Source organism: Puntigrus tetrazona, chromosome 10, assembly GCF_018831695.1.
Source record: "Puntigrus tetrazona isolate hp1 chromosome 10, ASM1883169v1, whole genome shotgun sequence".
NCBI lineage: Eukaryota > Metazoa > Chordata > Actinopteri > Cypriniformes > Cyprinidae > Puntigrus > Puntigrus tetrazona.
Window position 1 is genome coordinate 7,904,944 of NC_056708.1, and position 13,188 is coordinate 7,918,131.

The 13,188-nt window shown below is 38.5% G+C and overlaps 1 protein-coding gene across 1 annotated transcript; it reads right to left on the minus strand.

Annotated features, from left to right (window-relative positions):
* Positions 1-162: 162 nt before the first annotated feature.
* LOC122352483 (flavin-containing monooxygenase FMO GS-OX-like 2) lies at positions 163-5,242 on the minus strand. Its single transcript, XM_043249889.1, has 8 exons — positions 4,838-5,242; positions 4,397-4,620; positions 3,968-4,106; positions 2,667-2,806; positions 2,310-2,362; positions 2,037-2,161; positions 739-1,056; positions 163-652 (listed from the first exon to the last, which is right to left on the minus strand). Exons 2-8 carry the CDS (start codon positions 4,609-4,611, stop codon positions 308-310), a joined length of 1,335 nt encoding a protein of 444 aa, XP_043105824.1. The 5' UTR covers positions 4,612-4,620; positions 4,838-5,242; the 3' UTR covers positions 163-307.
* Positions 5,243-13,188: the final 7,946 nt, after the last annotated feature.

Below are 13,188 nucleotides of genomic sequence, written 5' to 3' on the forward strand. Positions count from 1 at the left end.
AAAAGTTATTACTGCATGAGTTTTAAGTGTATTAAATATATATATATATATATATATATATATATATATATATATATATATATATATATATATATATATATATATATATAGGCTGTATGGGTCATTGATGCAAAGCATTTTTTTAAATATGTAATATATTGCTGTCAGTCAAGCAACATAAAATAACATTAATAGTAATTAATTATGACAATCATGTAAATGTTTAAATTACATACACATTCATTTCTTTTTCAGGACTTTTTTTTCCTATAAAAAAAAAGCAATACAGTGTATCACTAATTTGTCTTCAGACTGTGGCTAAACTCATCTGTTCTGGTGGAGCTTCCAAAAGCTCCCACTGTGTGGCATCAACGAGCCTATAGTTGATCCGTTTGTATTTCTGTGGGTCTTTCTGCCTCTGTCTGCGCACCTCTTCATACAGACTCTCCAGCACTGGCTGAGGGGGTGTGAATCGGCCCACCCTGGCCAGATCCAGGTAATAATCCCACTGATCCTTGTCCAAATTGAGGATGTGCTTCACCTGCACACCCGTGTCTTGTTTTTGTTGCATCTCTCTCTGCACTTCCTTCTCCATCTCTTTCTGGGTGGGTAGCTCTACTGAGCCCTCCAGGACAGCAAGAGCAAACTTAACCTATGTAAAAAACAACAACAACAACATTAGAGAGAGAATCAGTCCCATTAAGTTTTCAGATCACAAAGTGTTTCCTCTCCGCTCACCTGACAGTCAAAATGTATGAAAGGGCAGATAATTTTGCAAATGCCAATAAAGAAAATGGAAGGGAAGCCAGGGGGCAGCATGTATTTGTAGAGCGGAGTTACAAAAAGATCCTGTACATCCAGTCCCAGGTCTGATGGACAAAGGAAAGGGAAGCTAAAGTTGTATCCTGTACAGAACAGAAGAATATCAGCCTGGGTCACCGATCCATCCTGGAACCGTAAAGACCCATCCTCTAAAACCCCAACAACAGCGCTAGCCTGTCGGATACCCAGAGGTGGAGGTAAGGACGTGGGTGATGTGTTATGACTTAAAATCACCTAGAATGAGAAAAACATTTGTGGATAAGAAATTGAAAAAAAATGCATGGAATGGGATGCATGGAATTAAAAATGTACGTATTCCCCCTCAGTTTGTTTTAAACCCATATGACTTTCTTTTGTGAAACTTAAATAGGTCTATACTGATATTTTCAATACAATAAAAATGCACGGGAAAGGATTAAATTCACAACAGAAACAGAAGTAGCAAAAGATCTTTTCTTCCACATTGGAGGGTTCATCCTAGTGCAACACAATATAGAAAAAAAATAGGGCAAACAGTTAAAAAAAAGAAAGAAAACAAGCACAGCTGAACTGTTAGAATACAGTAGCTATAATATGCATTATTTAATAGAATTTTCACTTTGTCAACTTTAAATAATGACTTCAGATAACCTTAAATAAGTGTATTTATAGTTATTGTAGTTAACTAAAATTAAAACCAAAAAACCTTTTTTATACTTAAAAAATTACCTTAAATGAAATACTAAAAAACCTTAAACTTAAAGCCATTGCAACATTTCTCATTTTTATTTAGTTTAATAAAATAACTACAACTGAAATATTTGGGGTTTTTTTTGAAAAAGGTAATACTATACAAATATAATTATACAAACTATACAAATATAATTTTTAAAAAAAATTAAGAAATATAAAAATCTAACCAAATGAATTGAATGTGAATAACCTTTACAGATTTGAACATTCTACATTTCCTTAACAGACCGCTTTTATGGTGCTTTTGGTCATTTTTCGGAGCTTGTCAGTGTCCGTCATGACTCCAAGCAGCATGAACTAACATCTTTTGTGTTCCGCAGCGAAAAGAAAGTTATTCAGCTCCGGGTACAACGTGAAGGGTGAGTAAATAATGATAGACATTTTTGTTTTCAGGTGACCAACCCTTTAATTTACCACCAAACAAAGCTGTGGCACTTAAAATGGTATGCGACCTTTTTAAAGAAGGAAGCCAAGTCACAAACCTGAGCATTAACTTGGGCTAACTCGATGGAAATATCCACACCAGATGCCTTGGCCCCCAAGACCACGACGGACTTGTTGGCAAAGGGCTCTGGACAGCGGTACGAGTGGCTGTGCAAGACTTTCCCTGCAAAACAGCAGTGAAAGAAGGCAAAGATAAATGCAAGAAGATGAGAGACAGAGAGATAAAAGGGGAGATGCAGGGGTGTAATGAGACTAATGGTCAGGGCTTTCAGGGTTATGCATTTGTAGTGATCAGTGATCATTTGTTGTACCTTTAAAATGCTCTATTCCAGGAATGTAGGGCAGGTGGGGGTCGGAGTAATGCCTGCAGAAAGAGGAAGGAAATATGAGTCAGCGCAGAGACGCTAAAGGGCTCCTGTGGTCTTCTGAATTCCCTCACAGAAATGCCACATGAATGCATAACATAATACCCATTCACATCACCTCTGCGAGAATTCAGCCAGATAAAAGCCTCCGGGTATATTATGGGATAAATGAACATGCCACTATTTGAATAATGCTATGCATTTAGAACATCACGGCGAAGCTGCAATCGGAGATTAGATGCAGTTGTGTCCATTTGAGCATGTCTGGGAGATAAAAGGGCTCTTTAAGATGGCATCCCTCACCCGTTGCAGATGAACACTGAATCGAACGTCTGCGTGTTCTGGTCTCCACGTGTGCTGCGCGAAATTACCTCCCACGTCACAGCTCCCCCCGTCTCCGTCTCCATGGAGACGGGCTTCACCTTTTCCACCACGGTGTTGAACTGTGAGGGACAAAGCGGTCTGTCATAAGCAATATTCTTGCTTCCGTTGGTAAGAAAAATACTTAGTAACACTGAGAACATTTCTAATGCGCTCTTGAAATACACTGGACGCGTCCTTCGATTGTGTGGTGACGCTGATGTCTTTGACAAGCAGGGGGTCAGTGACCCCAACATGCCTGATCTCAACTTTCTGGCCACGAGTGGGTCTATAACAATATTTCCCTAACAGCTCTTTTTACTTGACTAATACAGTTTAATTAGAGTCTTATTTAGAAGGACTAGGAGAGTCATGCATTGCTTTCTCAGATTTAAAATAAACACATTCTGAATAGCATTTGTCACGTGATGATTGATCCATAATGTCGGTCAATATTAATTTTGTTTCTACCTCTCATGCATTCACGATGTCTAGTACTATCAGTTTCCCTCTTTGATATGGATTTTTTTCTGCTTCAATTCTCAAATATGTAGAGACATTATGTTTAGGCTTTGCGAAATACAAAGTCACAGGTGGTTTCCTCTGTCCTTTTTTAGGGCTTTATTAAACTTGAAAAAACCTGCAATGCCAGTCTGCGTTTCTAGCACTAAGAGAGCAATTTACTAGGGGATTTATAAAAAAACCTTTAAATCTACTCACCCTCAGGCCATACTAAATTTGTTCATTTCTTCATTTGGAACCGATTTGGAAAAAATAAATTACCATTGCATCGCTTGCTCACAAAATGGGTCCTCCGCTGAGAATGGGTGCCATCAGAACGAGAGTTCAAACAGCTGCTAAAAACATCACAATAATCCATAAGCAATCAACACGACTCCAGTCTATAATGGCTTGTCGATTAAAATGTGTTTTGCTTGTAAGCCGAGTAACTCGATCTGTGCACGTTTCTCTCCCGATTCAATTTTCACCACAATATTATGGCCTGAGAACAGAAGAAATCTGATGTTAAAAGCTTCTTAATTATGGACTTGTTTATTTAGATGCACAGTTGCACTTTCTAGAACATTAATTGATGGACAGGTCGTGTTTGATTGCTGTTACGCTTTTTATTAGCTGTGTGGACTCTTGATGGCGCCCATTCAATGCAGAGGGTCCGCTGATGTAGTGAAGTGATGCTTAATTTTCTATTGCGCACAGAATTTAGAATAAAGAAAAACACGTACCTTGATATGACGAGCGATGTCGTGTTTCTCACAGTATTTTTCCAAATACTGCTGAACCGACGTATGGTGCAAGAAAGAAGGCAGGTGGTCGTCGAAGGAAAAATCAGGGAACATCATAATCTCCTTTGGCAAATTGGTCCTTAAAACAGATTTTATAGTGCATAAAATGCAGAAAAATTGAAATAAAGAAATAAATGCACTCCCTGCTGAGAATAAAATAAAATCTAGACTCGTTTGCTGTTCTGCTCTCCTGACTTGGTCAATTCTGCTAGTTTCAACATGGGGTTTGGGGTTACTTCTGCTTGTCAGTTTGGGAGATCTGACCCGCCGGAGTGGTCTGAACGAAGTCACAAAATCATCTTAGGCAAGTTTAAGATGTTTTGGGGGGGGTTTTCTCAGCAGGGACAGGAATAACACATTGCTCTGTACCTGAGGTCCCTATACATACTGCTGTGGATGGGACAGCCATTGTCATATGTCCCCACTCGTTCCTCATAGAACCACGTCCCACCCAAATGATCGGTCATTTCATACACCACGGGGGGATCAAAGACCTCGGGCCTGGACAGGATGTGTCGCGCAGCGCAAAGCCCCGCCGGCCCGCCTCCTATCACCGCTACACGAGCTCCACTCCTACGCTCCATTCTCCGGAGCTACAAGAAAAATCAACCCAACGCGTAAATGCGCAGACAACAATAAATAAAGTTTCAGAGTGAAAAGGCAAAAAGTACTTTCCATTCCGATGTTATATAATTCCTCGTAAGTTATGTAAATACAGAGCGATTTTATTTTTCCTGACAAACACGCGCATGCGCACTGCCGCTCTTTATCAGCATACCCACAGGTCTCATATGAGTCAGAAGCAATTACCTGTTCTGGATCGGAAAACTCACCGCCGGTAATCACTCACACACACTACACACAAAGCTGTTTACTGCGGAGATTTAGCGAGCATAATCCCCAATTTTTGAAGGCCTTTCGAAAAGAAATGCTTGGTCACCACAACAGTTGAATAATGTGTCACTAATGTGAACTTCGGTCGTGTCTTTGAGTCAGCTGCCACCAATCAATATGGATTTCTCCTCTGTTGTTCGCTGTGGGGCGGCTGCATTGGCTGAAAGGAAAATCTTCCGCAAGCTCACTTTATAACTGTCAGTTCTTATCAGTAACGAGACACACACTCTCACTGTATACGCCGCTGCCAATTCTTTAAAAGTTTCACGATACCGTTCCCAACACATTTCCCTCGTTTATTTTTCCCCAAGGATTGATCTGACTGGCTGTAAAGGGGGCGGATGATATAAAGCTCGCGCAATGAATTCAAAATAAAGGCACAAATCGTCTCTCAGTCAGACATTTTAAAACTACTTCATGTCAAATTTCGAGTTCTTACTTTAAGTATATAGTTACAATTATATGCGCCCAGTTAAGTGTTGTACAGCTAGTTGTTTTTTTTTGTGTGTGTCAGTTCACCAAGGAAATGATCACAACAGACCATCACTGAGTATATTACAGTATATTACTAATAAATCATTGTCTGACAATGGACAGCATACCGCATACTGACTTAAGAATCGTTTTCCATGAAAGCCCAATTAAAATATTGCATCAGAGACTGTAAACTTTGTACTTAAATGTACTTTGGCATTCATAATACTAATTTCGGTACTTTATATTAGAAGTCCCCATAGTTGACAACCGTTATTATTGAATTGGATGATGCCAGACAAGCGCTGAGTGGAGCAGAAATGCTTGAGGCTGAAGTATAGAGAATTGATGTTACATTACATCGCAAATCACCATAAAGATTATACTCAAGTTAATTAGATTTAATTAAGTTTAAATTGCATGATTATAATTATGCATAATTCACTGCGTGCAGTTAAGACTCTTTTTTTTTTCTATTTGAGTACATTAAGTCTATATTACGCAAGGCCTTTATTAAAACAATTGTAGGAAACATAGGAGAAATCCCATAAACCTATTTCTACATTTATTGTGTTAGTATTGAGATTAGCGATGTGAAACTTTACTGGCTATAAATTCTAGTAAGAAAGTTAAAGATGCAACATCAGTCACTAGTTTTTGTATATACTTTATGGATTATCTTTTCCATCAGAGTGCTTCTGTTTTCTGCCTCTAAATACCATCCTGTTTTTCTCCCCAAAGTTGTGTCTTTGACTCAAGTAAACTTGAGTTTACTGACATTTATCAGGCTCACTGATCCGATGGTGGCATTTTATCACAGCTTCTCTGGTCTGAATGTCTACAGAGCAGGATGGACACAGATAAAGATGATGAGCTTCATTCTACAGATCACGGATACGGTTATACTAGAGGACATTTACTAACTGGCGGTGTATCTCAAATACCTGGGTCAAAATACACCAGTGTACGCTTATGCTGTAGAGGCTTCAAGGCCGTTCAGTTTTAGATATTACCTTTCAAAGTTGTGTAGTGAAATGCTTAGTTACCGACACCAGTCGCTTTGCTTTTATCACAGAAAGCCTTTGAGTTGGCTGAAATGAATGGGTGTTTCATATTCTACTTTTTATGGCTTTTCTTGTTTATTTAAAGAGGTCATATGATGCAATTTAAAATCTTTCTTTCGTTTTAGAGTGTTACAAGCTCTCGGTGCGTAAAGAAGATCTGTAAAGCTTCAGTCCAAAGTTTAAAGTTTTGCTTGCAATAATTTGTTCATTTAGATGTATGTCGCTGTGCACCCAACGGTTGAACTAGATGGAGCTTTTTTTTTTCACCCGCCCCTCCTCCTCAGACTTGATGCATATGCAGGTTGCCAGAATACCTGACTGCAGCATTTTTTTCTTCTTCAGATAAACAAACTTAGCATCTTTCTTAACTGCAAACATATTAGGGGATTTGTATGCTTATTAGAGTCATAAACGTACATAAAGCACCTTTAAATCATTGCTTATCTGATGCCTATAAAAAAAAAGGGTTAGCACTTGATAAGGCGAGCTTTTATCTGATTGGCAGATTTCGCACAACTTTCAAGAGTGTTTATATGTTAACATGTCCTCTTATATGTACAGATGTTTGTAGAGAGTGAATGGCACACTCACTTTCTACTGCTGGTGTGAATGGCAACCAGGAAAATGGCCCTAGTGGAAAAATTTTTTAGAGGATTGACTTGCTGGCTGGTTTCTATAACCAACCGGCGAGAGAGCTCTACATTTGAGAGAAACTCGTTCCTTACCGTCACATAAAGACAATTATAAAATCAGTGTGACCACTTTAGGCATCTCCTCTCCTGATTGTATTGCTATAACATCTTAATATTGTGATAGTGTTAATGATTCAGTTCATGGACTTCTACTGTAAGTAATGATCATCCCACACTGGTGTAAACAGCCCACACCCTTAACCATTCAGCCACCACAACAACAAAACATCAAAAAACAAAAACAAACAAACAAACCAGGTCATTCTTGAGTGAATGAGAGCAATGCATAACGAAAGATGGAGAGAGAAAGAGAGAGAGAAACATATGTAGTAGCATTACAGTACACATTTATTTATAACATGTTTATTTTAGAAGGCACCATGAAATTTGCATTCGCCTTAGAGCTTTGTTCAAGGGGTTGTTGATCAGTCACATCCGATGGAGTATTAAAAACCCTCCGGAGGATGAAGAGTTCTGTCCCACAGGCACGTGGGCCGGGAACATATAATCAGTTTTAATCCAGATAACATATTCTTGTCACATCTCTGGTTTGCATTTTGTTTCTGAAGCATTAATCTTTCCACCTTTCGGATATGTATCAAGATAATGTCCTTAGATTAGACAGGATTAGCGTCAAGCACACATGACAACATTGTACTTAACCTGATTAACCCCACCGGGAAAGATAAACCTCCTGCGTCCACCTCCTCAGTCAATTATGTACTTGACATCCATAATCATTAATGTTATTTACAGACAGCCTAGCACACTGTCGGAAAGTGTTTTTACTTCAAACCATGCAAGACCAGGTTACTGACATATTTTATTTTTTTACTTTACTTCTGAGAAAGCAAGTGACAATGCTAAGACGGCTCGAACCGGTAAGTCTTTATTGCTATAAAAAAAAACCTTCGTAAACACCCTAAAGGTGAGAAGGCGAGTTTATGTATTGTTTAAAATGAGTTTTAGTACAGCCATCTTATCTAAGGGTGCTTTCACACCTGTAGTTTGGTTCATTTGGCCCGGAAACAAAGTCCAAAAATCATACGTTGTAGCTTTTTCAGCCGTTTTAGTTCCTTGCTGTGGTGTGGTCCTCTTCGAAGAGGTCTCGGTAGCGCTTGTTCGGTCTGCTTTTGGTGCGTACCGGAGCACAATTGCTGTGTTCTCACCTGCCCCGAACGAACCGCACCAAGAGGGATGCTGAAGGGATGCTGATTCAACTGAACTGCATAAGGTGTGAAAGCACCCTAAATGAATCGGGTATTAGATCTTAGTTCATGCAGATGCTATTTATTTACTTTGTAGTTACTTTGCTTAAAACTATTTAAATATTAAGTTTCTTTCACTTTTTTAATCTTATTTTATTTCATTTAAATTTCTACGGGTTTAGGCCTTACACTACAGGTTTACCGTGAATCCTTAAGAGCAACAGGTTGCAGTTTCCCCAAAGACCACTTGATGGCAGCAGTAAGTCACCCTCTCGGTTCGGCGGCCTTAAGCGTGATGGCGGGCATTGTGTGCTGTGTTTGCAGCGGCAAGCTGTGGGTTGTCGGAGTGGGTGACGTCCAAAAAAAACGAAATATGACGATTCCTTTCGCCCTCCGATACGTGCCAATCGGAGATAAGAGAAGAGATGCTAGTCTCCGAAGAACGCGAATAAACTCTTGCGGGGGTTCGAATGTCGTCCAGTGGGGGAGGAACGGAGAAAGACAGTGTTTGAGAGAGACAAGACAGCTGGTGGTTCTTTGTCTGTGACAGGCATGAGCATTCAGCCCACCAGTGTACAGTGGCACGGCCTTACCGCGGTATACATGGCGAGGGGGCGCGAGCGTGTGAGCGGCAAAGAAAATCGATGCATGAGAAGACATGTAGGTGCTTTCATTATGTCACAGTGTCCCCAACGGAGTAGTGCAAATCCTTAAAAAGCAGAGAAATGGATCTGCGCTAGTTCAAGAAAAACATAAAATTGAGAAGAAGGGCAAGAGCGACGAGAGGAGGAGGGGGAAATAGGGAGAGGCAGAGAAATCGAAAGAATGGAGTGAATCAACCCTATTTTCCCCCAGTCTTTGTATTTTACATTCAGCGCAGGTTGCTTCCTGGCACTTCATGGTTTCGACCCAGCCGTATGACGCACCGCTCCCAGATGAAGGGGACCTGCTGCTGCTCGGGCTGATAATGATAATAGTTATGATGATAACAGTAATAACCAACTTCCCATGTCGCTCTCGTCCTGCCAGCTGCTTACGTGTTAGGATTATCAGCCGCTCTGACACACTGCAGTGGAGACGCTGCGGTACCCCGGGGCGCGCGAACGCGTGCGCTTTTCGGTGTGCATTTGTGCATATGCGCGTGCCTGCACGTGTGTGTTTACGTGGCGATGCCCTCAAATCTGTCCCTCTTGCCTTTATTTCCTGCAGATTACACTCTCGCCTGAGGCTGGTGGCCCATTCAGCTGTAAGTCCTGTTCTGATGGCGCTCAGGAGTGGACGGTTACCCACTCGCCCTTTCCACCCCCCCCCCTCTATTAGACACGCGTATCTAAAGGACGTGTAGGACAGACGTTTCATAGTTTGCCGTTTTATATTGCTAACCCACGTCTACGATACCATCGTAAATGCAGATGTTTTAGCAAAGCAACATGCTGACGATACACCGTTTTGAGCAATTTCGCGGAAAAACCTTTTTTTTTTTGAGCAATGTTGCTCGGGCACTTCTCAATTGAGAACGGGTTTCCTTCTGGATAATTCAGCTCAGTCTTGGGCCCCGCGTCTCACCCGGTTGACTGTTTACGACAACATTGCTGAAAAAGAACCATTTTTAAGAGTGTGCATTGTGGTGAAAGCATTGCAGCTTTATCTTAAATGTAATTTTATAATATAACGCTTGTTAGAGAACTGTTGGTGTCGTAGCATCCGTGTTTAGAGTCTGACTCATGGATACACTTTTGCCTCGCTACACATTTTCAGGTATTCCTGTCATGTCTCATATGCTGATGACTATGACGCTCTGACTCAGTAACTAAAAATGACACGCTCGATTTGTACTCGCACAAATGCACAGAAAGGACTTCTGGTCTGAGATCGTACTAATTTTGAGGTACGAGGATAAGCAATTAAGTCAATTAGCTGGAAGTTAAGCTTCTATTGAATTCTAAGAATAGTGTCTAAAAATGTTGCCGGCGAAACGACACGCGAACGCAAGTCGCTCGTTGGCATTTCGTATTGAGGATGGCTGTTGCTTTCGTAATTAGCCGTCTTTGGATATGTAAATAAGCAGATGTTACTTTTACTTGGTAGGTAGCTGCCAAGATTCGCAAACAGGTGTAATCCAGAAATCGGAGAGTTAATTTGATCTCAATCCAGCTCCATTATAACCCTCTCTGAGGCCCAACAAAAAAAAAAAGGTTTCAGCATTTGGGTATACATAAAGTGTTTAGTTTTAAGGTTATTTGCTTTTATGATGTTCATATAAAATTAAAAGCAATATATATATACACAGTTGTTGTATCATATTGTGTGCGTTATATATTTTTTTGCATATTTTTCAGCATAGAAACAACTTTCACTCAGAAGTCTGTTAATTTCACAGTGAAACAGAAAGTGACACTTCAAAGTGATTTTTGTTTTTATACTTATTAGATTTTTTCTTTACACTTATTTACATTTTACGCTATTTTTACATCATTCAAATCAGTATATCATATTCACTAATTTCAATAATTGCGCAAGGCTCCTGCTTCATGTCACCCCGCGTTTTTATATTTCACAAAATAAAATGTACACCCAAATTATTCTACAATGTTTATGTAATTAGAATTGCATGTTATTTTTAGTATGATCAAGATTAATCTTTTATTGCTATTTTGAGCCAGTTGGGTTTTAGCTTTACCGTTTCATGTAGTTTTAACTTTTCTACGTCTTTTGTATTCATTTTTATTTTAGTTTTAGTCATTTGCATCACATTCTCTTGGCAAAAAAGTATTTCTTTTGGTAAAGGTTTAGTTTATTTCAAGGAGTCAAAATGTTTTTATTATTGATTTTTATTATATGATTTTATATTCTATTATATTACATACTGTTATATTATATTATATAGGATGTAAAACAATTTCAAGATACATAAAAGTGCTCTAGACATAAAAATGAATAGCTGGGTCTCAAGAGGATAATTGTATCATAAAAGCATTTAACCTCGGGTTCCTTCAGTCCAGGGGGACTGCTGCTGCAACACTAAATCACTTCCAATGAAAGCTGACAAGTAATAATTCCTAAGGTTAATTTTAGCACATACGATGTTTGTTTGCATTTTTCATTTAATTCCCGGAATGCCTATTTTAAGACGTGACATTGAAAATCATCTCGAGTCCCGATAAAAGACGCAAAGCGCATTGCGAAATATTTGTGAATTTCTGAATCTGCCTCCACATCATCATGAATCACTCGTGAGGCTGCAGTCCCAGGTGCTTGCTTTTTTTATACAGTAATTAAAAGCCACGTTGTATGAGCACGACAGAAATAATTGTTAAAAATTGGGGCTCTTAGTGTGCAAATTTGCCTTGAAACAACAGAGACTTAATTACTGGTCATAAATGAAGGAAAAGACCCAGTGCCATTAGTTGTAGGGCGATGGGCACCGGGGCCATTAGTGATGGGCTAAATTGGGCTAATTTTCAGTAAAGGCTGTGTGTGATGGAGAGGGAAAAAGGAAGACGGAGAAAGGGGGAGTAGGAGAGAAAGATGGGCTTCGGATGGGGGCCGGGGGCTCCATCAGTTTGGAAACGGTGAGTAATGAATCCGCAGCCAAATTAAGTGTATGAGTCAAACATTTAGGAATTAGATGTTCTGTAAATTAAAGATGTTTATCATGACTGCTCTGCTTTCAGCTGCCTTTAAGCATCTTTTAAACATGTGCCAGTGTTTCATTACAGGCCTGTCTTGACGGAGTCACATCGTCCCGTCTAATGATAAACATCTGCTCAGTGGGACAATTCTAATTTATGCACCTTTGTTCTGAAGGATTACTGCTTTCCTGTGCTATTTTTGAAAATGCTGGAGGATTATGTACACCCTGCTCCACTAATAAAACCACAGACAATTTTATCAGAACATTACAGTAACATTTTATTGCAACAAACACTCAAAACCAAGTCATTTATAGTGATTTATGGCCTTTTTTAAATACTTCAAAATAATCAAATAATATGTTATTATATTACTTACAATGCTTATTATATATATATATATATATATATATATATATATATATATATATATATATATATATATATATATATATATATATATAATATATAATAATGAATAATGAATAAAAGCTAATAAAATGAAGTGTAATTTAATTTTTTTATATTGTTTATTCATTAGCATTATTATTTTTCAAGTTTCAAATTTTTGTATTTGTAATTCTATTTGTAATCATAATAATACTTAAATGTAAACAAAATAATAAAATAAAAATACTAACCAATAAATTATATATATATATATATATATATATATATATATATATATATATATATATATATATTATATATTAAGTTTAAATTTAAATTATTCTAACATTTTTATTAATAATAACATAATATCATAATAGGAACAATATAATATATATATATATATATATATATATATATAATTTATTTTTATAAAAATATGACAAGTCATGACTCCATAAATTAACTCATGCATAATTATATAATTAATTATTACATTGTTATATTATACCTTAAAATGATAAAAGAGAAAAGAATACAAGCCTCAAGCTCAAATCCAAACCGCACACTTTCACATACAAACACACGTTTCTTACATGGACTCGTCACAGACGGGCACCTGAGCAGCCAAACACGCATGTGTCATCTCGGCTTCCCAGATAAAGACTGTGCGCGCTGTGATAACGGCCATCGTCTTGGCTCTAGTGCCCTTAGGGTTTTAGGGAGAATGGGAGAGGCTAATCTCAGACACAATAACCAGCAGAGATGACAGACCAGCGCACTGCAGCTGTGTCACGCCACCATGAA

What these genes read in the sequence shown, in the direction of transcription:
- LOC122352483 (XM_043249889.1), bottom strand. Translation starts at nt 4,611, where the DNA reads ATGGAGCGTAGGAGTGGAGCTCGTGTAGCGGTGATAGGAGGCGGGCCG. An exon ending in TCAGTGTTCATCTGCAACGG is followed by an intron (nt 2,363 to 2,666) that starts GTGAGGGATGCC and finishes CTCTTTCTGCAG; the next exon opens with GCATTACTCCGACCCCCACC. An exon ending in TAGCCCAAGTTAATGCTCAG is followed by an intron (nt 1,057 to 2,036) that starts GTTTGTGACTTG and finishes TTCTCATTCTAG; the next exon opens with GTGATTTTAAGTCATAACAC.